We start from the raw sequence: 26,831 nt of genomic DNA on the forward strand, positions 1-26,831 counted from the left end.
TTGGCAGATTGTGGCTGCTTTCTGCCTCATGAACTACTTTTTATTAGCAGGTGTGCAGGTGAAAGGGCTTCTGGGTAGCTTGCGATCACTCAATCTCAGATCTTTCACTTCAGCTCAAGCTCTTTATGCTAAGAGCTTGGTCTGTAGCAGCTCTATATGGAAAGTGTCCTGAGACAACTTCTGTTGTGATTTGGCGCTATACAAATAAAATTGAATTGAATTGAAAATTGAAAGTAAAACTAGAACAATGTGAAAATAGAAGTTCTGACTTTAAGCCACTCAAAGGTGAGATTCACACTTCAGCAGGAGGGTCGTCATCAACCCGGAGGACGAGGAGCGGCGGCTTGTTTTGGTAGATGTTGGTCTGGTTAACGCCACGCCTACGAGCTCTGCCATCCGCCGCCTCCCACGCTCAAACGACTTCTTTCTGTTTGCAGGGTGGGAACTGAAGTGAAGCTGGCATTGGTTTAGTCTGCAGTCACTTCCTGGTCCTCGGACTCTTCTGTCTCTGATGTCCACTGGGTGCTGGACTCTTGGTGGACAGGATCTCAGGGAGGACCAGTGTCCGCTTCAGAGGCCTCAGAAATGCCTCTCTGCTGTTGGCTTCATCACGCCGGGACCTCCAGGGCACACTCAGGCGGTCCACAGGCTCTGCTGGAGAACAGGTGCCTGGGTCTGGTTCAGGGTAAACCTGAGCCTGAGGCCGACAGGATGGTGCTGCGTCAGCAGTACAGAGGCCTTTACCCGCCTGTTGCTTTTGGAGTTATTGAAGACTCAAACTTTGAAAAGTGTGTCATGTGACTCGTATAAGGAGAAATAAGGAGAAACTCACAAACTGGAGAAAATGAATGAAAATGAATAAACCAGCAGTGATTCTGTGACTTCATTCAAAACGTGTCACTCAGTGAACTTCAGAGCTGCTGGCAGGTGGATTTCCCTTCAGGCTGATCCAGGCTAGCAGTTTCCCTTTGTTTCCAGTCTTTATGCTAAGCTAAGCTAACCAGCTGCAGCTTTCTATTTGTCACTTTTAACGTCTAACTCTCACCTTCCACCTTTTTCTTTGCTTTAAATAATGGTTAGAAATGTGTTGATTGAGAGGTGGGAGCTCAGCTGATCCTCTTGGATCAGTGAAGCTCAGCTCTTCCTGCTGGCTAACGGCTCATTTCCACTTTCATAAAGCACAAACACACCAACATGTGACAAGTTCATTCTCATTTAATAGTTCAAAAAAAGACTCGCTAAAATAATTTGAGGTTAACAAAACGACTTTGATTATTAACATTCATTAAAAGCTTTTCTTTAAATAACCAGCGTTAACGTGCTGAAACTGTCAAACTGAGGTCCAGATCCATGAGCACAAAGTCCAGGAGCTCAGCCGGCTCCCCTGCAAACACTGGACACCGCCGAGGTAAAGAAACGGGTTAAAAGAGGAGGGAAGCCTTAAAGGGACGGACCAGGTTAGTGCTCGAGTTGAACTGTGCAAACACAAACACCAGACTCTGATCAGAAAAACTGTCCTCCACATGAACTCCGTCCACGTTTGGGGGCACAGCCTGGTCTTGGTACCGTGGACCTGGTTCATCTTGTCTTTATGGTTTCTGGATGCCTGGCTGATCCCAGACCAGTTCAGAGTCCCGCGGTCTGGTCCCGCTCTGGTCCGCCGGCTCCTGAGTGTCGAACAAACGGTAAAAACAAACGGCAGAGCAGCGTCTCCTGCGTCTCCTCAGAGTCTCTAGTGCTCGTCTTCAACGCTGCGTCCGCTCTGAAACCAGCTGCAAAAGTAACATCTGGACACAAAAAGTCCTCCCAGGACGGCGGCACGTCCCTGGCACGGTAAAAGTATAAAAGTTAAACTTGTCTGCATGGCAGAAAGACGATTAGTGTTCACAGTCCTAAAAAACGTCCTAAAACATGAGCTGGACCAGGCTGGACCTCCGTCTGCGTCCGTCCTCAGATCAGGACGCTGGACACTGGGACTCTGGTGGACCGGCCGCTCTTCGGCACAACGATGGGTTCATCATCTGTGAGCAGACAGAAACCAGAGGAAGGTTAATTTGACTTCATCTTCATCATCATCATCATCATCATCATCATCATCATCATCATCATCATCATCATCATCATCATCAAACACACTGACACCACATGACACTGACACGGACCAATCACAGCATGCCGCGCACACAGCTGCAGTGACCTCGTCTCACCTGTAGGGACGAAGTTCTCGGCTTGATGGCGGTCTCTCTCGATGAAGAGGGCGGTGGCGAGGAAGAAACCTCCACCCGCCACGGCCACGAAGGAGCAGAGCAGCAGAGAGAGCTGCAGAGAGCGGAACTGCCAGAGGAACGAGTCCGTCTTCCTCAGAGAGTCCGAGACCTGGATCACACAGGAGGAGGACAGGGACCAGGTCTAAGTCCAGAGAGACGAGCCCGAACCTGCTGAGCGCTACTTTTTACAGCGTGCTACTTCCAACTGAACGCTTCCTCCATTGCCAGCCTTCAGCAGTGTGTGTGTGTGTGTGTGTGTGTGTGTGTGTGTGTGTGTGTGTGTGTGTGTGTGTGTGTGTGTATGTGTGTGTGTGTGTGTGTGTGTGTGTGTGTGTGTGTGTGAGACATACCACGCCTATCATATATGGACTTCCTGCGTCTCCCAGCAGGTGTGAGATGACGATCTGCAGAGCTTCGGCGGTGGAGCGGCGGGTTGGAACGACGACGTACTGAGAAGCAAAAACAAGGAGTTCGTCAAACCTTCGACCTCTAACGAGGATTTTAATTTACGTTAAATGAGCTGACAGGTGGCTCTGCGCCACTTGTCTGTCAAGAAACCTGGGAAATGGCGTCCGGACGCTGATGAACGGACGCAGGTGAAACAGGAACTCACCAGCAGGATGTCGGCCACGATGGCCCAGTTCATGGACAGGAACGTCTCTCCCAGGAAAATGAAGACCTGAGGGGGACGGACAGAAGACACATCACACACTGAACATGAGACCAGGAGAGGACCAGGTCTCCGTCCAGACCAGGTCTCTGCGTCTGGACCCCGTGTGAACGAGCAGGACTCACGTATGTGGCGATGGTGCTGGCCTGAGCCATGACGATGGCCAGGTAGAGGAAAGGCGCTGAGATGAGCAGACCGGCGGCGCAGACCAGCGGGTCGGCCCGCGGCGTCCTCGTCCTCAGCAGCCGGCTGACCTGCACGCCGCTGGCCACACCCAGCACACCTGTGATGCAGGTGATGGCCCCGAAAATCAGGCTGTGAGAGGAGAAACATGGCGTCAGAGCGCTGCTCTGTCCGGAGGGCGGATTGACTGTGCAGCCGTTACCTGTGTGTGTGTGTGTGTGTGTGTGTGTGTGTGTGTGTGTGTGTCACCTGTCCGAGGAGGCGCAGTTCCCCTCCATGCAGGGCGCTCTCTCCCCGTTGAAGACGGCTGCTCTGAAGAGGAACGTTGGAGCCCAAAGAGCCAGCGAGCCGGTGACGAACGCCACCGCCGTGAAGCCGAGGGTGGACAGAATGAAGCTGTAGCTGCAGAGACAGACGAGCAGCAGGTGAGGACAAGGACACGTGAGACACTCTGAGGACACTCAGTGTAACTGTCTGTCTCTGTCTGTCATCAAACTGAACGTTTTTACAGCTTTACGATCTAAAACTCTGATTCCAGAACAGCTGATGATTGGCTGATCCAGCAGCTTCATTGGTGTCTGTAAACTTCTGCTGACTGTGGACGAGCCTCAAACATCAAACTGAAGGTTTCAGAGCTCCAGGCTGCGAGAACACGAGACCACCAGGACCCTGAAACCTGGTTTGTGTTTTCACAGAAACCAGCAGAGCACTGATCCTAGACCAGCCGCCGGTGGCTGAACGCTGTTGGACCTACTTCTTGCTCAGAGCCTGCAGGTCCATCAGCCAGCTGGTCTGGTGCAGGTGGTGCTCCGGCCGGGCCTCCACGGCCCCCCTTTTAGGCTCCTGGACCACGAACAGGAGCAGCAGCACCGCGATCAGCCCCAGGCCCGGAGTCACCTGAGGAGAGGCGGCACAGGTGAGAGGCGGCACAGGTGAGAGGCGGCACAGGTGGACACACAAACACGATGAAGCACACAGGTGAGCGCACACTGACCCGCAGAGCCCAGTGCCAGTCCCGAGCCAGAGCGCTGACCTGAGAGCCCACGATGTAGCCGAGACCGCTGCCGGGAGAAGGACAGGGGTCAGACGGAGGCTGCAGCACGGCGCCGTCACGACTACAGACTTCATTATACAACGACTGCGTTCAGATTATTGAACCATCGATCAGCTCAAAGAAAAACAGTGAGGAGGTCGATGAAGACTCGAACCCGCGGCGGTTCACCCACCTGCCCACAGGGATGGCAAAGTAGAAGATGGAGAGCATGTTTGTCCTCTTTCCCTTCACGTACAGGTCGGCGATGATGGTGGGGGCGATGGTGGAGTAACTGGCCTCGCCGACTCCGACCAGGCCTCGAGTGACCAGCAGGACCCAGAAGTGCTGCAGGAGAGGAAGAGGAGGAAGAAGGTTCTGCTGCCTGCGGGAGGAAATGATGTCACCACAGGAAATCATCGTGTGACTCACCTCTTTGGGCGTGTAGGAGCTGGCGAGCGTCACCAAAGACCAGAACGTGATGCCGCAGCTCATGATGAGCCTCCTGTTGTACCTGTCGCCCAGGTATCCGAAGACCGGAGCCAGAAACATGTAACTGCAGATGAAGACTGGAGGCAAACGAGCAGAGACGCTCTCAGGACCGAACTCTGAATCACTGAGGTGGAAATGAGCCGCCGACGGCGAGAAAGGACTCAGGGATCCGTCCTCTTACCTGTCTGCAGCAAGCCCGACTTCCCGTCATCGATGCCAAAATACTGCTCCAGGTCGGGGAGAACACCTGGAGGAGTCAAAGAGAGGCCATCAATCACTCCCTGTGAAGAGATCAATGCTCTGCTGGCAGCTTCTCTCATGACACGTTTCCTGTTTCATCTCACAGAAACTGGCTGAGCTGGTTCCGCCGGGGCAGGCACGCCACGGCGGCACCAGCTCAGCCTCTGATTGGCTGAGCTGGTGGCATACCTGCCACGGTGAACCTGTCCATGTAGTTGAGCAGATTGATGTAACAGAGGATGAAGACGGTCAGCAGCGCTCGAACTCTGGACACCCCGCTGGCCGACTCCTCCGGCGCCCGCTGAGCCGCCGCGGCGCTCTGCTCCTCCGAACCCTCCGCCTCGCTGTCATCAGAGAGGAAGGGCGCCGAGTCCGACGTGGGCTCGCCAAGAGACATGGCCGCCGCTGAGGAGGGGGGCAGTAAGGCAAATGAAGGGTTATGAGCGGGTGAAGGTCATCATGTGACCTGCTTTAAATTCTGCTGCTGCACTGAAGGGGGCGCCACAAACACATAACGCTCAAAACCCAGAGGACAGGCTCGTCCTTTCAGCTCCTCAGGTCTGATCTCAGGTCTCAGGTCTGAGATCAGAGCGAGGAAGAGGAGGAACTCAGAGATTCAACATGACGCTAAAACTTTTGATTCTCTTTCTGCAAATAAGCTGCAAACTAATTCAACACTGATTAACAGTGACTGTTTACACACACACACACGTCCTGCAGCACCTAAACGCATCACCACTATCTGTGAGACAACAGAGACATCAGAGACAACAGAGACAACAGAGACAGATATCAGCGTGTTCACTGTCTGCAGAACAAAAAGTGAAGTCTGAGGATGAAGATCCTGAGCAAAGGAAGAGGAAGAGGAAGGAGAAGCTGAGCTGGACGTGATGCAGTGAAACTACAGTCATGTGACGACCAGCGGTGCTGACATCAGGACGAAGACGTCGCCGCCTCACAGCAGACTTCCTGTGTCCAGACGTAAGGAAGTCGATCCTGAGGTGAAGGCTGTCTGTCGACCTGCTCCGCGGTGGATTCACACAAATCAGAGCGTTCAGTGTCGACGTCCACGTCGTCAGAGGAGACACTTCCTCTCAGACGATGGCCGACTTCAGACGTATTGATAAAGCTCCTCAGATCAATACCTGAGGGAGACGTTCAGTGGGAGCAGCTCGCTGCCGTCGTCCTGCACAGCTCAAAGGGACGTTTTCTGATGTGTCCCACAGTCAAAAGTCAAAGACATTCAGCTTAAATGACATAAAACAGCAAATCATCACACTGAGCAGCCGCAACCAGAGAAAATTCGCAGATTTTAATCAATGAATCGATCATTTCAGCTGTTTCAGATGAGTTTTCCTCTTAATCGATGAACCGTTGAAGCTCTAATCGTTAAATATCACAGAAAGCAGAACATTTAATACTGATTCTCCCCTTTTAATGTCTTCTTCGCTTTATGTTTGGCTTGTTTTGTTGATCACATGATGGCAAATTTGATATTTCTGTTACTAAAAATTTGGATCATTGATACAAAAATACTAAGATTCTGCAGTTTCAGTTGAAATGTTGAGACTTTCTGTGATCTGTCATCTCTGGGTTGTTAGACAGAACAAGACATCTGAAGACATCATTGTGGACTTTGGACCACTATGATGGACATTTTTTACTATTCTATGACATTTTATTGACTAAATCACTGCAGTCCTTGTCTTTGTACTCAGTTAGGACAATGCTGACGCTGTAATAATTGTTCAATAAATGAATATTGATGTTATTATATTTTGAAGAGTATTAAAAGGGACATGTTAAAAGTTAAATTCACGTCCATCCCACAGAGCTGCAGAGGTTAAGTGACAGTGTGGAGGTGCATGTAAGCAGGGACCACTTTGTCTGAACTTTGTCCATTTTCAAACACGTCATTGATCAGAGCAATCAGTTCATGATCAGACGCTTATTGATCCACTGAGCTGCTGCTCCGCGCTCACGTTAGCTGCTCTGAATGCTTCTCTCTGTGCCGAACTCCGCGCACAATTCTGCAACTTTTACGTGTTTCGCTTCGTAACAGACGAAACTTCACTTTATGACTGTTGAGAAACGGCCTGTTACGTTTCAGAGTCTTCTGATACATTCGGCAGATGCGTTAGATAACTTTAAAAAAAGGAGAGGACGATTCTCCTTTTTCTCCATGTAGTTTTTTTAATAATACCTTTAAACTTCATAATGCACCTGCTGCGATATATGACATAAGACATTTAAGAAAGCCTCTGATAAATCTGGCAGAGAAGAAAGATAACTGACCAGAAGTGTAACAAAGGTTACCTTACAGCGAATGAGACGCGCCATTAGAAGGGCAGATGAGTTTTAGGGATTTTGACTAAAGAACTTGTTTAATCAGAATGAAGTCGTACAGATCATCTACAGGCTTATTATAAACGACGGTTCAATATATTTCGCTTTGGTAGAATGAAAGTAAATACGTCTAAGCAAATTAGAAGTGATTTAAAGACGAACATTAGAGGCATTCGTTGGTTAGCTTGTAAGTCCACTGTATGCTAACAGGACATAAAACGCTCGTGAGGAAAACTAAAGACGTTAAGTTACTCGTTACGTTACGTTAAATTCGCAGTATTTTAAATGGACTTAGGCGTGATGATACCGAGCTCCCTACACGAGGTCAGCAGAGTTCAGCACAGCTTTAGTTTAACAAGCCTTCATGAGGAAACACTAAGAGGACAGTTTAATGTAATTGTCCCCTTAATGGCGACTTGTCCCGCTGCCTCGCGCTCAGCGCCACGGCCTGCAGCAGTCGGCGGGTGTTAGCTTGCTGTCCGCTCTTGTTTACCTCGGGGATGAGTCAGGGCGACGCTTCTTTCCTTCGTGCCGCCGGTCCAAAGCCTTTCTTCGTCACACACAGCCGTCAATGCTCCTCGAAAGCCATGTCGATGCTTTGCAATAAAAACCGCTCCCGTTCACACCGTTTGGCGGGACTGCGCGGGATAAAACCGAATGTTTACTCCAAGACAGCTCACAGACAACTACCCTGCACCACCGCCATGACGGAACCGAGCTGACTTCCGGCCCACCGCTCACGTGACTGTCTCATCAGCAAGTCACATGACACCAACCTATTATCATCAGGAGTTGTTTATCACGGAAGTAGAGTTTCCGGTGGTGGTAATTAAGTGTGATAACCTGCCTCATGGAGGCTTCGAGAAAGTCTTTAAGAAAAGTAGAACCACACCTGGAGGGTGGAGGTGGGTGGAGTCAGCACTGAGGGTGGAGGCAGTGAGGGGTGTATGTAAACAAAGGAAAGAACTGCAGAAGGAACGCTGTGATCTAAACAACAGGTGCCTGCAGGGGAGGACAGAGGCCGTTAGCTACACCTGGCCCAGGTGTGAACCCCCCCACCCCCCAGGACGGGAGGTGCCACAGAATCTGACAAAAGCTTGGATTTATTACACAGTCTGTATCACACAGTGCTGCAGCTCCTCCTTCCTTCGGTCGGAGGTGTGTGTGTCCTGGAGGAGGAGGAGCTTTCGCTCGCTGATGGTGTTCTTCACTCATTCACGAGCATCTCTTCCTGCGTCCTTTCACTCACACACACTTTGTGTCACTTCAGAGTTTCCTGACAGAGAGGAACTCGTTCTCCTTTATTATTATTTATTACAGAACAACAAACGTCGAATAAAAAGGTGAGAAGTTGAAGCTGCACATCAAAGAAACGTTCCAGCTGTTCAAGCTTTCAGGATTTGCACAGGACGCTTTAAAAAGGATTTGAGTAGCGTCTCCAAGTTCAGTCTCAAAAATGATTCTCCATGTTGGACATTTAGAAATAAAGCGACTGAACTGTCAAACCTTCGTTCTCACATGTCCTTTAACAGAAGCTCTGAAGGCTTAAATCCACACTTCGATGATGTCTCCGTCCTCCATGTCCAGCTGAGCCGGCGTCTGGCTGTGCGTCACTTTGGAGCCGTCGAAGTGGAAGCGGACGGTCCTCTGAGCGCTGGAAGACATCTTGGACAGATACTGGGAGAAGATGGAGCCCAGCGGTGCATCCTGAAACACAGAGTACGGGATCATTGGTTGGAGTCGAGCTGCGAAGACGAGCACAAAGCCGATGATGAAGAGAGAAGAGCTACGAACTCTGTGCAGAGAGAACTCCTGTGAAGAGTCTCTGTCTTTGCTCTGCAGCCTCACTGTGATGCTGCTGCTGCCGTCGCCGCCCACTTCACTTTCATCCTCTGCTGCCATCACAACACACTCTGCACAACAAAGAGCAACGAGAGTTTAACCAGACTCTGGATTTTGGGACTCAGACTAAACACGCACGCTTTTCTTCTAACAAACTGAACTTCTGGTGTCGTGATCAGAGCAGAGATGTTGGTCATGTGACTCACCGATAATGTCCGCGATGCCGAGGCCGAGCTCGCTGACGGTGGAGTCTGTGGGAAGCTCCGTGTCCTCCCTCAGCAGCAGGAGGCGAGAAGGAGGAACGTGGAGGATGTCGGACAGCTGGGTCACCACATCGCCCAAAGGTGTCGACTGAAAACACGAATCAGCATCATGAGACAAAAACGAGACATCGTCCATTTGATCAGGTACAAACATGAGGCCTTTACTGCAGTACTTTCTTTACAGGACACTTTATACTGCAGCAGAGTGGTATTGGTATTTTTACTGCAGTGGACGATCTGAGTCCGTCCCTTCAGGGACGTCTCTGCAGACGTACCGACAGCACCGGGATCTTGTGGACGTCTGTTCGGCAGCGGATCTTGAGGGGGATCTCCCGGATCAGCGAGCTGTACGAGAGATCCTGACCTCCAGCGTCCGGGTTCAGCTCGATGACGTCGTCTTCGTCTGCGGACGGGAGGTTCTGGCGGCGTCTCGTCCTCCTGTTCTGAGGTTCAGGAGACAGGAGGGAGTTCACCGCCCGGAGCTTTCTGTCGATCTCACTGAGGGACACAAACACACCAGGAGTCAACTGTCCACGTCCACATCCAGCTCAGCTGTTCACCGCGCTCACGCTTCACCTCCCTGCAGCTCCAGCTCCAACCGGCTGCTTACTGACAGTTTCACTGCGTTCAGCGTCGACGCCTGAGTGACACTTCAGCTACTTTCATCTCCAACTCTTTAGCTCACAGTTCAGTGCTCACAAACTGTTTTCAGGGAATAAACTGGAAACAAAAATGTTTTCAACAGTGACACTTGGACCGACTTGAACAGCTCTGACACTTCACATCCTTCAGAGCTTCAGCTTTAACTGACACTTCAGCTGCTTTCAGTGCCTCAACGCCTCCCAACCAGAATTCATTCAGTGTTTCAGGAGGCAGTGAGGCAAATTAAATCAGAAAATTCAAAAATAAAATGGAATAAAATACCAAAAACAAAGAGATAAAAACAACAACACTGCAGATGCAACATGTTGGAAATAAAAGTGTGCATTAGTGAAAACGTGGCCTGAAAGATGTTTGCAGTAGTACTGAGTACTGACAGAGTACACATCATGCCTTCATTTCAAGCATGACACAAAGTGCTTCATAAAACAACCCGCTGAACTGAGCCCAGAATCCAGACTCACCTGATCTTCCGCCTCACCTGTCTGGACTGTTTCTGGACCAGACTGTCTGGAGGTGGAGGAGACGGAGAGCGGATGTCTTCTCTGAAATAAAGGCAGCGAGAAAAGAGAACAAACACGTTCGTGCTTCATGAATCTGAGGAGACCTGAGCCGACTGTTTGAAGGTGAACTGGTCCAACCATCCACTTTCTACACAACGCTCATTTCAGATTCGATGGCTGAATCAGCTCTCTGATCTCGACATGAGCTTCACAACTTACACATCTGTTTTCTTCTTTGTGTCTTCTGGCTCATCTTCCTCAGAGTCACTGAGGAGGACGATGCTTGATGACGGTCGTTGAGGCGCCTGCGGCCACAAAGTCTCGTCTGCACTGTCGTCTGTTCACAGACACAAACATCAGTTCACATCAGAAAAAAATAAATAAACGTCAGCTGAGTTTTTCCCTGATAAAGACGTACCTGAGCTTTTCTTCTCAGTGAATGTCGCTGCCATCGGTTTCAGCTGCAGGCTGCTGCTCACCTGAACACAAAACCACTCAGGTGACTGACAATATAATTAAATAATAAGCTTTAATAAACTTTAATAAAAAAGAGACGTTTTGAGATGTTTCTGTGGCCTCTGACGAGTCCGACTGTGAAAGCAGACTTTTACGAATCAGAGCTGCACAAAAGTCTTCCTCGCTGTTTTGGAGTCAGCCTTTACCTTGTTGGAGTACACGGGCACCGGGATGATCGCCGAGGGGTCGAGGATGCGACGACGTTTGGGTGGCGGCTTCACAGCCTGCACCTCACTGTCAAACACCTGGGGACGAGACAGAGGCTGAGCTGAGCTGCTCTCTGCTCATGGACATCATTTCAATGAGGAACGGAAGGAGCAGTGAGGTGGAAATCAGATGATGATGACCGAATAAAGTGTTGACATGAGACAAGTTTCTGATATCTATTTTTGGGTAAATCATATTAATTGAGTAATAAAAAAAAGTAACCTTTAGAAGAACAGATAAATGAGTCATTAGATGAACTGACTTAACCTCGAAAGAACTGTCTGATTGGTGGATCGTAGAAAATAATAATAAGATGCAGACATCAACAAAGGGCCACGTAGAGAGGGTTTTTGGTCAAAACACTTGCGGCAGGGACGCGGCACGACGCGTCTGCCGCAGCGCCGCACGTCAATTAAAATGAGCTGCAATCCGCGCGCGTCAAACCGCATCTGTTCCCTCCGCTGCCCTCAAACAGGTAAAAACTGCAGAAAACTGTTTAAAGAACGAGACCAATCCGTTTAAAATGATCATAATAACCACTTCACCGTATGAGAGGAACATTAACACACAGACACACACACACACACACACGCGCACGCACGCACGCACACATCCTGCCGTGTCAACGCGTTAAACTCCTCTCAGGAAAGTTAGCATCAGCACTGATCTGCTCACATCCGCCATCACACTAAATCTGCTCATGAAACGTTGAAAGGGGGGCGATAAGGACGCACACTGTGTGCAAACTAAAACTGAAACTCTGGAAACAGTTGATGAAAGCAGCTCCGTTTTCAGGGACCTCAAACTGCTCACAACGCGCAGAAACAGCTCCGTGTTCACAGACACTGGAGTCCGTGTGGACCAGTTCACAAGAGCAGGTCTCAAGAAACCTAAGAGCAGCACCACAAGAGGACAAGAAACCGTGCCGTCCCGAGCTGACCCGTTTTTAACGGCCGGCGCTCGGATTGACGTTAACTGACGTTAAGCTAACGGTAAGCTAACATGAAGCTAAAGTTAACCTCCGCCCGTGCTCAAGCTAGAGTAGTTTATTCGCTGTTGGAGGTTTAATCTGCTTTCTGTGACTTCAAACACAACTGTTTACTCCTCGTATTTTGTAACATCATTCACCCATGAAATAGTTTTTGACCGATAAAAGCAGCTGGTCTGTCAAACACTCACCGCTTCAGCCATGTTTCATTTACGCGCCGTACTGCTGCATTCAGGTACTGTGGGATTTAACGCCGCCGTTCAGTAGAGATCTTTTTCTACTGCGCACCGTGAGTCACGAGTGGCGGTTCTGCTGCCTTCAGGTACCGTGGGATATAACAGAGTGACTCATGAGCGCAGTTTCCAATGGGAAAAGTCTAGAAAGCGCACGTTCGTCTCCACACGTCAGGTTGTTGTAGCGAGGGTCAACCTGCACAAGATCCCGGTGAAAATTCAACAAACCTCCCTAAAGAAAAAAGACTGTTCAAGAAAACAAACAAACTGACATGACTGTACTGTAATTTGGTCTGGCTTGAAATACAAAATAAAATCAACAAATATATACTATTTTATGTCATGACTATTGGTCCCCGGGGGTGAATTTAGCTTCCCAGTATATCCATCCATCCATCCATCCATCCATCCATCCATCCATCCATCCATCCATCCATCCATCCATCCATCCATCCATTTTCTATACCGGCTATCCCTTTCGGGGTTGCGGGGGGGCTGGAGGCTACTGTCAAGGGGCTGTCAAGGGGCGAGAGGCTGGGTACACCCCTCAACAATCAACACCCAGTTGATCGCAGGGCGACATACAGAGATCCCCTCTGAGCTTCAACTTTGACCTCGGTACCTCCAGGAGCAGCTGATCAGCCGACCTGAGGCACCGAGCAGGAGCGTAAAGATGAAGCAGCTCAGAGAGGTAAGGCGGGGCGAGACCATTTAAAGATTAAAAAACAAATAAAAGAATCTTAAAGTGAACTCTAAAATGCACAGGCAGCCAGTGGAGGGAGGCCAGGACGGCGTTATGTGTTCCCCCTGACGTGGTCCAGTCAGGAGACGAGCAGCAGCGTTCTGGACCAACCGGAGACGTGAGAGGGAAGACTGGCTGACTCCAGAATAAAGGCCGTTACAGTAATCAGCCGAGAAGTAACAAAGGCATGAATCACTGTTTCAAAGTGCTGACTTTGGAGAATAGGCTTCACCTTTGCCAACTGCCTGAGATGGAAGAAGCTTTATTTGACCACTGCACTTATCTGACGTCCAATTTAAAATCACCGTCCATCTTAAAACCCAGGTTTGAGACTGTTGGCTTCACATATAGAGCCAAGGGGCCCAAATCAACAGGGGGGGTTTCACGGGGGCCACTGGGTCCAAACATCAACACCTCCATTTTATTTTCATTAAAATTTAAAAAGTTCAGGGCCATCCAGGCTTTGATGTCGTCAAGACATAACAGAAGCATGTTTTTTCTTCAGTGGCACATATATCTGACTGTCATCAGCATAGCAGCCATGTTTTCTCAGGATGGAACCCAGAGGAAGTAAATACAATGAAAAGAGCAGGGGGCCTAAAACTGAGCCCTGTGGAACCCCATACAGGAGAGCAGCAGAGGAAGATTCAGAACCAGCAGTGTTCACACACATCTGTCTGCCAGATATGACTTAAACCATTCCAGTGCACTACCACAGATGCCCACTAGATGCTGCAGCCGAGATACTAAAATATTGTGGTCCACTGTGTCAAAGGCAGCAGTTAGGTCCAGCAAGACAAGAATCACACAGTCACCTGAATCACTAGCCTGGAGGATGTCATTGAAGACCCTGAGTACCCTGATTCTGTGCTATGTAGAGCTTTAAAACCAGACTGGAAGACCTCAAGAATATCATGTTCATCCAGAAAACACTTCAGCTGAGCGTAGACAAGCTTTCTCTAGGATTTTTGAAATAAAAGGCAGCTTGGAGATGGGCCTGAAATTAGCCACTATCGCAGGGTCAAGACCAGGTTTCTTCAGCAGGGGTTGCACTACTGCGTGTTTAAAACTTCTGGGGACAACACCAGAAGACAAGCTGCTGTTAATAATGGTAAGGACCAACTGCCCTATACTGGGGAAAACCTCTTTAAAGAAATGAGGAGGGACAGCATCGTGAGGGGAGCCTGATGGCTTAATATGGCTGACCAGATCCTCTAAATATGACAGAGTCACAGGTTCAAACTTATCAAACACAGCCGGGCAGGGAACAGACACAGAGGGGTCAGATGCAGGAGCTGAGATGAGAGCCCTTGTGCTAACAACTTTATCAATGAAAAAGTGCAGGAAGTTATTGCACAGTTCAGGGGATGCTTCAATACCAACAGACTGTGGGGCATTTAAAACAGAGTCGATGGTTTTGAATAACACATGTGGGTTATGGCGATTGCACACAATGATGTCTGACAGGTGTTCTGTTTTGGTCTCTTTGACAATGTTCTGGTACTGGCGCCAGCAGTCCTTTAAGATTTGAAGTGAGACCCGCAGCTTGTCCTTCTTCCACCTGCGTTCAGCTTTACGGCACTCCCATCTAGCTGCACCAGTCCTGTCATTTAACCAAGGCTCAGGTTTAGCTTTAGGCTGCCTAGTTTTTAATGGAGGCACAGAGTCCAGAATGGCTTTACAGGAGGAGTGAAACCAAGAGCTGAGCTCCTCTGTATCAGGGGGAGTCGAGTCAGAGGGAACACAGAGCTGGTCAAAAGCAGTGTACTCACACCGAAGGGCAATTTAGAGTCACCAATTAACCTAATGAGCATGTTTTTGGTCTGTGAGATTAAGCTGGAGTGAGCAAGAACCCACACATGCAAACTTCACACAGAAAGGCCCGACCCGGGAATCGAACCGGCGACCTTCTTGCAGCGAGGCACACACACCGTGCTGCGCCACGGTGCAGCCCTTCCCAGTATATACTGTCATTAAAACGATCTCCATTTTTACCAGCTGATGAACACATGAATGCATCAATAACTGCTCGTGTTTGTAATGTTTGAATGCAGAACAATCTGTGTTTTCACAGAAATCTCACACGAAAGTGAATCTAATCTCATAACGTGGCTGATTCCAGTGCTGAAGCTGTAAAAGTGCCCAGAGAAGAAGAGACAATCAGCGTTTTTCAGTCTGGTCTTTAGTTTCACACAACAGTCATGAACACTTGACATGTAAAATAAGCAGAATACTCGGACAGCAGCTCTCTGCTGCTCCAGCTCAGCTGCTGTGTTCCAGGTCAACGCTGCATATCTACAGTACACTGAGGTGTTCATGGAGCCGTGTCACCTCAGACGTGAGCAGCTCCTGTCTGATGCATTGTGGGACAGTACGCATCATCAGCTCACTCAAAAAGACGTCTGCTCAGGGACGTCGATGATGGATCAATACAAACGGTGAACTCGCTCCAAATGCTCTGAAACACAAACCCGACAGCCTCGTTCGACTTCGACAAATGTTTCTGAACATATTTTCATACAAAAATGGAAATCAGCGTCTTTTCAAATAAAAATCTCCCAAACAGGCTTCTTCTCTGTCCGTGTGATCCTAAAATGCCGCCGTCAGTCACTTCTTCTTGTTCTCTTTGCAGGCGACCACGTATCTCTGAGCCACGTTCAGCGGCGGCGAGTAGCCGTCAGCGTACGACGTGTCCTCGAACAGCACCGAGTAGTCGTCCTGCGGCTGCAAACAAACACAAGCTGAGGTTAGTTTGGAGGAAACGGTGACGAGGAACAGCTCGACTGTGCCGGTCACTGCATAAATGTCGGACAAACCAAGATGGCGCTGCCCGGCGGAGCCATGTGTTCTGTCCACCGCGGTGACAGAAACACACTTCCTGTCTGACTGAACGATGGTCACACTCAGTGATTAGAAACCTCGTTAGCGTTCGTCGAGTGCACGTCACCTCGTCTCATTTGACCTTTTGCATCAGAGACCTGTGACGTCACAGCAGATGCCATCACGTGTCAGCGAGTGCTGAGCGCCTCACCCTGTGCGGCGGCGTGTGGATCAGGGCCCGGTAGAAGCAGGTGGTCTGGGGGTAGAGGGCCAGCACCAGCTGGTCCTTGCTGAACAGGGCCTCGGGGTCCGTCTCTGGGTTGGCCTTCCACTGAGGCAGAGGGATGATTCGCCGCCTGCTCAGAGTGTGTCTCCTGATAACGCACACAGACACACACAAACACACACTTTACTGACACGTGTGGGCGACCAGGTCTGGAGAAGCTTCAGAGACGACGGAGGTGGGAGCTTGAAGACAGAGAAGAAGACGTGCTGGTGGGAGACATGAAGCGGCTGAAGGAAACTCACTCTTTGCCTTCTTCGTCGATGTCGTCCACTTCATACCTGGAGGGAGACATGAGGACACGTCAGTGTGTTGGACAACTCTGACGTGACTTCCTGCTCGCGTGCTGAGATTTGGACTCACTTGTTGGTGGAGTGGTTGTAGCTGACCACCTCGGCCAGGATCCACTGCTCGTCTCCGTCCACGGCCTTCACCCTCGCTGCCACCTTGTCGCCCTGTTTGGCCACGTAGTCGCTGCTGGCCGGAGTCGCCCCGCAGAGAGGCGGCGGGCTGAGGGTTCGCACAGAGACGATGTTCAGTCAGTGTTTCTGCTTCGGACGAGCGGCTCACAGTTTAGTGACGTGTGCAGAGCAGCGTCTCTAAAAATATCTCCATCCTTCTTAAAGACTGAAATAAAACACTTTTAACCACCAGAAACTTTTCACAAGCCGAGAAACAACACGTTCAGTGAGATCAACAGCTAAAAGTGAGGGCCTGAGGGATGACAAGACGCTGATGTTATCTGTGTTTTAATGAGACAAACTGACGTTACGACTCGTTACAGTCTGTAACCCCTTCAGCTGTTCTCGCCTCACACTGACGACGCAGCGATCATCTTTCATCTCAATGCATTTCACTCGGGTCGTGACATCAATCTGCGTCGTAACATCTGAAGTTATAAGCCCGTTCCTCGCAGCAGCGTCTCCTGTCTCCAGGTACCTTTCTCCCGGCTTGCCGATCCACAGAGGAAGCGTCATGGCCGACTGCTGGAGGAGCGTCATCAGGACGCCTCGCCTCATCGTCTTCCTGGGAGGGTCGCTGTCGCTGTAAACTCCCGCCATCTTAGCAGCTGCAAAAAAAAGAGAAAAACTCAAACGTGAATCTGTTCATGACGTTAAAAACAGCAGCTGCAGATCTTGAAAGCTTTGGTTGGATTTTTTCAGCTCCTCTCTTCGTCACTCACATACCGATTCTCCTCTCCTCCAACAGAGACTTGATCTCTGCAATCTTATCGAGAGCGTGACGAAGAATACTGAGGAAGAAAAGGAAGTGAGTGAGCAAAGAGCATCGCGAGGTTTAACTCTGCAGACAGAGCTGATCTGAGGAGAAGGAACATGTGGAAACTGAGAATTTGAATGTGATGTTTCAGCGTTCAGGAGGCGCCAGAGGACAAACCTTTTGCCAGTTAAATGAAACCAGTTGTCCTTTCATGGCTCCATTAAGTTGGGACCTTATTCAGTTTGTGGCTACTCACCTGCACTCGGCCTCAGCGTCTGCTTTGGCTGTGGTGTACAGACCCCTCAGCTTGGTCCGGTAGTACGGGGAAGCTGAAGGAGACAAGGAACGAGAAGAGAGATTTGAGTGAATCCGGACTGACAGAACAGCAGCGTTTGAAAATGTGAAGACAGTGAGGGCTGTCTGTCTTCCTCAGAGTCCACAGTGTGTGACTGACTTTTGTTCTCCGTCTGCATCCTCTCATGTGTCTTCTGAATGTTGAGCAGATTATGTTCACTGCGGGACCTCTCCTCCTGAGAAGACACACATGGGGATTATTTAGATTTGGTTAAGGTGAAGCGACTGACTGAGCGTTACAATGACCACGCTGACGCGGTGTCGCGGTGGAACACCTGTTACCTCACCTGGGTCTGTTTGATGAGCTGGTGAAGCTCTGTGAGCAGCTCGGCAATCTTGGTATCAGCTGACATGTCCCCACCTTCAAGGTTTTGGCATTCAGAGTCTTGTTAGAACAGCGTCACAGACAAAACCCCATGTAAAAGAAACTAACTGTAGTCATTTTACAGGTATGAGGCAAAGCTAGAACAATGACCAGAAGCAGTGGGACGAGAACAAATTGTGCTATATATTTTAATAATGTATTATATCACAGATTTGACGAAAACCGAATAGAAAAGTGGATCCTACCGGTTTTTACTGACAGCTCACTACGTTTCTATCTCTCGTGAGTAACGAGGCATCTCTGAATTGACGGATTTCTGAATGGAGTTTGGTGTAAACGTTGTGATGTGAAAAGATGGCTCGTCCTGAAGCTACAGCGACTACATCATCTTGAGTTTAGACGGCGAAAAATGCACAACTAGTGTCAAAGAGGCTGGATAAAATGATGATGTTACCTTAATTAATGGAAATTAAATGTTCTCGTTAACATTACAGCTCCTGAAGAGCTCACCTTATTTGACTGGGTTAGCCGTCGTTTGTGTCGCTAACATTAGCCAGAGTGCTAACTAAGCGGTGAGATTTGTGCTCGTGCGACAAAAACACTCCGCTAGCTGAGTTCATTTCCACTCTGATAACAAAGAACACGCGATATATTTTATCTTTTCGCAACGCAACATGCACCGTTACTTACTGTGTTAGCTTTTCTGTTTATTTATTGCCGACTTGCTAACCACACAAATTAGCGTCTTCTTCTTCGTTGGTGTTACTGGCAGTTAAATCAGGCAGAGTTACACACCGCCACCAGCTGGACGGAGGGTGTACTGCAGGTCTGCAGAAAATGTGAATACCGTTACAGCAGTTGTCGAAAGTAATTGATTACTTTTGTGCTTTTGCAGGACTTTTACTTACCTGTAATAGAGTATTTGTACACAGTGGAAGCCTGTTAGTAATTTTACTTCAAAGATGTGAATACTTCTGCCACCTCTGAGTAACCGTTAGCTTTTCATGTTAACCCTGAAAGTCTTCATCAAAAAGAAATGTCATTGTGACATTTTGGTTCAGTACTTTGTTTGAAGTTGGGAAAATGTAATTTGATTAAAAAGCAGAGCAGAACTACTTCTTTCACTCATGTAAAGGATGTGAATACTCCCTCATGGCTTTGTTGGATCATGTCTATCAAGTGTCTGTAAAGTCTGATCTGAAGTCAGTTTGGAGGTCTTTACAGTGAACGTACAGCGTCACATTGTTGCCCTGCTTGTTTACCAGTTTTAGACCACAGTCCATGTCATACCAGTCCTCCTGAACAACACAGATTAGCTTGTTGACTGAAGAGAAAGTCAAAGCTTTCAGATTACATTCCCGCTCATTCACCTGTTTGACGGCCTCAGGTGGAATCTACAGGTCAGAAGAAAGACAGAAAACTGTCTCAAAGCCTGTTTTTGTTCTCACTGTTGTATTTGTCATGTCTTTTGTGCTCTTCACAGATCTGCTGATGGCACTTTGGCCTGTGTCTGACTTCATGTACACACTGTACAAACCGTCTGCAGATAAACATCCTGTCAATGAACGATTAATGTGTCAGAACGAGGCCGCTGTGTTTATGAATCAGTGTCGTTAGAAATGTGAGCTAATCACAGTTGTAATGATCACACCTTCAGATAACCTGAGCTGTTCGCTGCTTTCCAAACGTCTGGACGTTCAGCGGGAGCGGTGACTTCAGTCCCACGTACATGATTTAACACGTCTGAGCCGACCCAGAATAAAACCTGCTCTTAACCATTAAGCTGCTGGTACCAAAACACTGGGCTGAAACACCAGCGTGGGCTGACTGAGGCTGAAAGTGAAATAAAGATGAAACACAGAGCAGACTGTGATCCACGAGGCTCGAACGACCTCTTTAAAAGGAGGTCAAAGACATGTTTGTTGTTGTCCCTCGGTGAAAATCAGGCCATAAAGCTGACACGGTGATGGAGGACATCTTATCTGTGACCTGGTTTACACGCTGTGTGTACTCTGGCTGTGCAGAGCCTGAGGGGAGTGTGTGCTCATGCCTGCAGACAGAGCTGAGGGCACACTCTGACACCAAGTCAATATTTACTGAGTCCTGGCCAGACGAGGAGGACGAGACCAAAACTCAGCAGCCGAGGAGCTGAGAGGAAGGCCTCCCGCCTGAGGGGAGGGGGCAGCGGGAGGGAGCCCCCCCCCCGGCTGTGCGAGGAGTTACAGACATGTGACCGCAGCAGGATGTTTGTCCTCCTCGCTCGGTCACGTCGCCCTCGTCAGGAAACTTTCAGCTGTTTGCAGGAGAAAGTGAGAAACAGCTGCTGTCAGTCTGCAGGAAGTGACCTGTGACCCTTCAAAATAAAGCCACGACGGCACTTTTCACTCAATCATGCATAAAGTAACCAGTGAAGAGCAGCTTGAGCCGCTCTGAGAGCTGCAGGTGTGACGTGCACCTGAGCTCCTCTTCCAGTGTTTTTCCACTGAGCTCCTCAGCTCTCACGGTAACATCTGAAGAGTATTTCAGCAGCGATGAAGGACGTTATGGTCTGTAATTACAGCATGATGACGTGAGGATGAGGAGGCTTCAGAGCGGGAGGCCATCTTCCCTCAGCTGTCATGAACAGTGTTTGTTTCCAGCTGCACCAGGCAACTCGTGAGGCTAAAAACAGACTGAATCATGGGATTTCTGTTTGATCTGACTCATCACAGGATGAATGTGTCGATGAGTGTGAACCGAACTCACTTCCTCCTCTAAACCTGTCAGATGAGTCGTGTCGAGGAGGTGAAAACATCCAGCGCGGCACAGGAATCCATTTATTTCACCAGATTCAGATTTCACTGTGAAAAATCTGACGACACACGTTGATGTTTCACACGTTTCACTCAGAGAGGAGACAAAAGAAACTGTCTTCCTCAATCATCTGACGACCCCTCGGACTGACCTGCTGACCCTCTGGAGGGGCCCGACCCCGAGGTTAGAAACCAGCTCACAGTACATGAAGTATTTAAAGTACCTCCACCTGCAGCAGCTCCACCTGCAGCAGCTCCACCTGCAGCAGCTCCACCTGCAGCAGCTCCAGCAGTAACACACTGCTCTGACACTGAAGCTTCAGTCTGAACAAAGTGATGAAGACACAGAATCAGAGATCAGACACAGGAGACACTTTACTGCACACACAGTACTTTTACTGCATGAAGCTGACTGTACTGCTGTACTTTTACTGCATGAAGCTGACCGTACTGCTGTACTTTTACTGCATGAAGCTGACCGTACTGCTGTACTTTTACTGCATGAAGCTGACCGTACTGCTGTACTTTTACTGCATGAAGCTGACCGTACTGCTGTACTTTTATTTAATTGACGCTGGAAGTTATTTTTTCTTTTGCTCTCTGATAAGTTCAGTCCAAAGTTAGTTTAACATGGAGGTAGACAATGATAAGACAACTGAGATAACCACACACACACACACACACACACACACACACACACACACACACACACACTCTCTCTCGGGTCAGTGAATCAGGTCAGGGCTGTGTGAGCGTTGCAGCTGCAGCCTGCTGAGCAGGATGAAGGTCACCCGGACGTTCAGTCAAACACAAACTTCATCCTCACACAACAAGACAACAACAACACGGGCTGTTTGTTTCCTTCAATCTGTTCACGGAAGACAAACAACAACGAGAGCTCGGCTGTGTGTCTGCCTGTGTGTGCGTCACAAATGTTTAAAGTGTGTTCAGCCTGCAGCTTTAAGGACATTTTAGAAAATGATGCAATGTTTGTGCAGCAGGAGTGTGTGTGTGTGTGTGTGTGTGTGTCTGCGTGCAGGAGGAGGCGTGTGCGCGCGCGCGCAGGAGGAGGAGCTGGGTGTCTCCGTTATAAAAGCAGACAGAAGCTTCAGGAGAACATCTTGCCCTTGTTTTTGGCTACCTGTCCAGGTGCGTCCGTCTGCCTGAAGACTCTCTGACTTTCGGCTCTTTTTGAATCTTTACAAACTTTATTTCTTGAAGCAAATCTCGTTCAAACAAAATGAGCCACGTCGACGTGAAAAACCTGAAGCCCACCAGCTTTGAAGACGAGTACTACGACGATTATGAGTACTACAACTTAACCGATAAGTACACAGGTGAGATAACGTCGCTCTCAACCAGCTGTGTCTCACCTGAAACCAGGTCAGGATCACTTTTCTGGCGTTTGTTGAAATTAAACTTCCGTGTTTCCTCCACAGAGGGCTCAGCCCGTAAAGGCAGAACAAAGAAGGAGGCCAGCGACAACACCAACAGACACAACCCCGCCGGGCACGAGCGCAAAATCGTGGAGAAACTGCGAAACAGCGAGAAGAAAGCGAAGGAGTGAATTGTGAGGTGAGCTGAATCTGACCTGGAGTCAGTGCCAAAGCTTTGTGTATGTCCGTGGAAACCTGCTGTGGTCTTAGCCGGTACATTCCTGAAACCTTTAATGGCTTCTGTCCTTGAACAGAATAAGTGGATTCTATGTGAATGAGGTCTGACACCTTCAAACTGCAGGTCTGCTCGAAAATCTGATTCTTGACTCACCGACTTCACCTCCTCCTTTAAGAGTCTGTGCCTTTACTGGTACGTGGCTGGTTGTGACTCAAAAAAGGTGATTTTGTGTTAAAGAAATGTCTGTTTTTGTTAATGTTCATAAAATCCTGCGCCGAATCCCAGAGTTCCTGTTTTCTTTGTGACGGTCAAGTCGCTGAAGTTCATCTTCGCTTCGTGCTTTCACAAATTCACAGAAACTAAAAATTGTATTCTTTCTTTATGACGTCTGATAAGGAGTGTTAAGTTTGACTTAAAAAAAAACAAACAAACTCTCCAAGTTGAGCTTTCCCTTAAAGAATCTCTTTCTGTAATTTGTCAGTGACCATTGTAGCAGTGAAGTTGTTGATTCATGTGATCTACTCTGTGATTTCACGTTTAGGTTACTTTGATTTGTCATTGGTGGATGTTCAGTGCTGAGGGTCTATTCTTAGATATGGCAGCCTTGACTCAAAAGCCATTTTTGCACTGAAAGGAAAGTTAACTCTTTGTTCACCAGCTGCTGAACGTGACGGTGACTGTCTGACCTGGGATCAGTGGTTACTGACTCATGCAGTGTGTGCTGTGATCTCATGGATCACTGCATGCTTTAAATCAGCCTGTAGGCAGATTTTCAGAAGCTGCTGAGAGGCCTGGTTTTCTCCACAGCACGCTGAGCTCATTCACGGCTTCTCTCGTGGACTCAAACTGCATTCGTTCAGCAGACTCTGTGAACAGCGGCGTGTTTTTACTGAACCAGAACCTGATTTTTCAAACGCAGGGCGACTCGGACAGCTTATCCTGGAAACCGACCACGGCCTCCTTGGCGACAGATCGAGACGTAGAGACGGCAGGAGCGTCCTGAGCTCCGACGGCGAGGTTTGACCTGGGCGTGAGGACGGCCCGCTGATCCAGATGATCCAGATGTTCCAGCTGCAGCTTCGGCGGTCACCTGGCTGAGCGGCGGCAGACTGAGGCTCCTCCGCCTGCAGGCTGAACCCGGGTCCCGCTCAGACCACGACGGAGCACATGTGAATGTGGTGGTGGCAGATGGGTGATTTTGGTGTGTTTACGAGTTCTTGATGGATTTTTTAAAGCAGTTTTACTATTAAAGCTCTTTGTTTCAATGACGCTGTTGTTCTTCTCTCAAAGGCCTTTTTTCTCTGAACGTGATGAAAAACACTCAGTCATAAAGCAGCGATCAGTCAGACCAGACCGGATATTAACCCTCAGAACAAACTCAACTCTCAACTCAACTCAACTTTATTTATAAAGCACTTAAAAAAACAACCACAGCTGTGACAAAGTGCTGCACATAGGAACATAAATAAATAGATAAAATGAATAAACCTAAAATATAAGACAAACAATAAAAACAATAGACACAATAAAACAGGAGCAAGGTCTCAAGCCTGGTCGAAAGCCAAGGAATAAAAATGTGTTTTAAGACGAGTTTTAAAAATGGACAATGAGGGGGCCTGTCTGATGCACAAAGGCAGGTCGTTCCATAATCTTGGGGCAGCGACAGAAAAGGCACGATCCCCTCTGAGCTTCAACTTTGACCTCGGTACCTCCAGGAGCAGCTGATCAGCCGACCTGAGGCACCGAGCAGGAGCGTAAAGATGAAGCAGCTCAGAGAGGTAAGGCGGGGCGAGACCATTTAAAGATTAAAAAACGAATAAAAGAATCTTAAAGTGAACTCTAAAATGCACAGGCAGCCAGTGGAGGGAGGCCAGGACGGCGTTATGTGTTCCCCCTGACGTGGTCCAGTCAGGAGACGAGCAGCAGCGTTCTGGACCAACCGGAGACGTGAGAGGGAAGACTGGCTGACTCCAGAATAAAGGCCGTTACAGTAATCCAGCCGAGAAGTATCAAAGGCATGAATCACTGTTTCAAAGTGCTGACTTTGGAGAATAGGCTTCACCTTTGCCAACTGCCTGAGATGGAAGAAGCTCGATTTGACCACTGCACTTATCTGACGTCCAATTTAAAATCACCGTCCATCTTAAAACCCAGGTTTGAGACTGTTGGCTTCACATATAGAGCCAAGGGGCCCAAATCAACAGGGGGGGTTTCACGGGGGCCACTGGGTCCAAACATCAACACCTCCGTTTTATTTTCATTAAAATTTAAAAAGTTCAGGGCCATCCAGGCTTTGATGTCGTCAAAGCCAAATCACAATGTGAGCATGGCGGTATGAGTGTGGAAGGTTCAGCATCACATTGATCTGTTCTCTGATCAGATAATTCCTGATTAAAACCACAATCTGGTCGACTTTGGACCTTTTAGGCTGCCGTACTACTCGGGCTGAGTACATGTTGAACTTCTGGTCCCTTTTAGAGATCTGTCTCAACATTTTTGTCTTTTGACCCTTAAAATCAAAGTTTTCTCTGTGTGGAAACCAGTTTGACCAGAGCTGTTTTATTTTTATGTGTCTGAAGGTGTAATGCTAACATTAGCTGCTAACCATGAAAATGCTAACAGGCTGATGTTTAGCAGCTACGATTCTAATAACACCCACCATTTTAGTTTAACATGTTAGCATGTTAGCATGGGCTAATGAGCAGTAAACTCAAACTCAGAGGATCACCAAAGCTCTTCTAATTCATCCTGAGAGGATCACGAACATCTGAACCACATTCAGACTCAGACTTTACTGTATTGATCCCCATCAACCAGCAGCTGTTGAGACCTTTCAGTCTGGATCGATCATCGCCGTCCTGCGGCTAACTGGTGGCTAACTGCTGCTAAGTGTTGTACTACTTCCTGTCTTGTGACGCCTCAGATTCTGAATCCTGTTTCAGTGTTTAACACTCATTGAACTCATCATGAAGCGTTCAGTGTTCAGACTAAGGTCATTACCAGACAGGTTTTTACTCAAATAAAAAAAATCTCATTATATTATTTTGTTTCATATTGTTTCATGAAGCTGTGATCCACCAAACATTGATGTGTTGGACATTCGATGGTCTGATTGGACCTCTTTGGGCCTTGAACACTGACTGAAATGAAAGCATGTCAAACTTTTAGTGTCAAAAGTTTCAGAAGCAGATTCGTGCTTTTATTTTGATCTGATTGTTATTTTTTTATTTGGTCCTGATTAAAGTAATGTGGGAGGAAACCTGAGCACCAGGAGAAAACCCACACACATGGAAACAAGGTGGAGGTGTTTCTGGGTTGATGCTGTCCTGTTTTTTTCGGGGGGAGGGGGTTGATGGGGGGGGTGCTGGGGGGAGAATGATGGAGGAGCTGATGGCAACAGCGGGGAGGGTGGAGGGAAGAAGGGGGGTGATGGCGGAGGATGAGGGAGCAGCCGTTATTCGACCTGAATGGAACAACCAGCAGCCTCCTCTTCCTCGCTGTCGCTGTTACGCGACTTCTTCTTCCTCTGCCACCAGCTCTTACGAGCCTCCTTCTTCTCCTCCTTCTGCTTCTTCTTCTCCTCCTTCTGGTGTCCTTCGCTTCCCGTACTGTCCTCCGCTCGCTGTCTGGTCTTGAAGACTTTGAGAAACCTGAAGCGTCCCTTCTCCTTCTCCTTCTCCTTCTCCTTCTCCTTCTCCTTCTCCTTCAGGCAGAGGTCTTGCAGGTCCTTCATCTCGTCCTCCATCTCTTTGAATTTCGTCTCCCAGCCTTGTTGCTTTGCGGCCAGCTCCTCTCTGAACTTCTCCTGCAGATGGTTGTGTTTGGTCTGCCAAGCGTTGTGGCTCTGGATAAGTTCAGTCTTGACTGTCCACAGCTCGCTGGTGGCCTCGCTGAACCAGAGAGAAAGCCTTTCCTTCTCTTCCTTGTGGTCCACTTCCATTTTGTCCTTCTCGTCCTTCCCTGTGTCTTTGGTCTCCTTGACCGTCGGCCTTTTCTTTTTGGCCGCCTTTTTGGCTCCGCTCCTCAGCCACTTGTTTCGTGACACGAGGGCCCTCCTCTTGGTGTTGGCTTCCAGACAGAGCTCCTCCAGACGCTTCTTTTCTCCTTCCAGCTGCTTGACTCTGGTCTCCCAGCTCTGGTCTTTCTCTGCCAGCTCTTTATTTTCTTCTTCCAGCTGCTTGACTCTGGTCTCCCAGCTCTGGTCTTTGAAGACCAGCTCCTCTCTGAACTTCTCCTGCAGATC

General features: G+C 48.7%; 4 protein-coding genes across 5 annotated transcripts; 1 reads left to right on the forward strand and 3 right to left on the reverse strand.

Annotated features, from left to right (window-relative positions):
• Nucleotides 1–1,196: 1,196 nt before the first annotated feature.
• Nucleotides 1,197–7,954, reverse strand: spns1 (SPNS lysolipid transporter 1, lysophospholipid). Its single transcript, XM_070981618.1, has 13 exons — nucleotides 7,722–7,954; nucleotides 5,072–5,287; nucleotides 4,824–4,889; nucleotides 4,583–4,719; nucleotides 4,347–4,498; nucleotides 4,115–4,181; nucleotides 3,875–4,017; nucleotides 3,370–3,522; nucleotides 3,063–3,252; nucleotides 2,881–2,946; nucleotides 2,618–2,716; nucleotides 2,208–2,376; nucleotides 1,197–2,021 (listed from the first exon to the last, which is right to left on the reverse strand). Exons 2-13 carry the CDS (start codon nucleotides 5,277–5,279, stop codon nucleotides 1,951–1,953), a joined length of 1,521 nt encoding a protein of 506 aa, XP_070837719.1. The 5' UTR covers nucleotides 5,280–5,287; nucleotides 7,722–7,954; the 3' UTR covers nucleotides 1,197–1,950.
• On the reverse strand, nucleotides 7,722–12,528 carry nfatc2ip (nuclear factor of activated T cells 2 interacting protein). Its single transcript, XM_070981619.1, has 9 exons — nucleotides 12,399–12,528; nucleotides 11,159–11,257; nucleotides 10,915–10,975; nucleotides 10,716–10,833; nucleotides 10,458–10,538; nucleotides 9,609–9,831; nucleotides 9,277–9,421; nucleotides 9,023–9,141; nucleotides 7,722–8,935 (listed from the first exon to the last, which is right to left on the reverse strand). Exons 1-9 carry the CDS (start codon nucleotides 12,408–12,410, stop codon nucleotides 8,774–8,776), a joined length of 1,020 nt encoding a protein of 339 aa, XP_070837720.1. The 5' UTR covers nucleotides 12,411–12,528; the 3' UTR covers nucleotides 7,722–8,773.
• Nucleotides 12,529–12,615: 87 nt separating this feature from the next.
• On the reverse strand, nucleotides 12,616–18,971 carry sgf29 (SAGA complex associated factor 29). 2 transcript variants are annotated; one of them, XR_011603081.1, is made up of 11 exons: nucleotides 18,873–18,971; nucleotides 18,145–18,242; nucleotides 17,958–18,033; nucleotides 17,760–17,832; nucleotides 17,473–17,537; nucleotides 17,225–17,354; nucleotides 16,649–16,795; nucleotides 16,531–16,566; nucleotides 16,214–16,376; nucleotides 15,266–15,906; nucleotides 12,616–12,672 (listed from the first exon to the last, which is right to left on the reverse strand). XR_011603081.1 is itself a non-coding variant. In XM_070980332.1 (10 exons), exons 2-10 carry the CDS (start codon nucleotides 18,208–18,210, stop codon nucleotides 15,790–15,792), a joined length of 873 nt encoding a protein of 290 aa, XP_070836433.1. In that variant the 5' UTR covers nucleotides 18,211–18,218; nucleotides 18,873–18,956; the 3' UTR covers nucleotides 14,491–15,789. The 2 variants fall into 2 exon arrangements, 1 of the variants encoding a protein (XP_070836433.1); XM_070980332.1 differs by lacking the exon at nucleotides 12,616–12,672 and having other exon boundaries at nucleotides 14,491–15,906; nucleotides 18,145–18,218; nucleotides 18,873–18,956.
• A 3,068-nt stretch (nucleotides 18,972–22,039) lies between these two features.
• Nucleotides 22,040–23,855, forward strand: nupr1b (nuclear protein 1b). Its single transcript, XM_070980339.1, has 3 exons — nucleotides 22,040–22,311; nucleotides 22,414–22,549; nucleotides 23,508–23,855. The coding sequence occupies exons 1-2, from the start codon at nucleotides 22,215–22,217 to the stop codon at nucleotides 22,539–22,541; spliced, it is 225 nt and encodes a 74-aa protein (XP_070836440.1). The 5' UTR covers nucleotides 22,040–22,214; the 3' UTR covers nucleotides 22,542–22,549; nucleotides 23,508–23,855.
• The last annotated feature ends 2,976 nt before the right edge of the window (nucleotides 23,856–26,831 follow it).

The sequence above is a fragment of the Chaetodon trifascialis genome, chromosome 15 (assembly GCF_039877785.1).
Source record: "Chaetodon trifascialis isolate fChaTrf1 chromosome 15, fChaTrf1.hap1, whole genome shotgun sequence".
NCBI lineage: Eukaryota > Metazoa > Chordata > Actinopteri > Chaetodontiformes > Chaetodontidae > Chaetodon > Chaetodon trifascialis.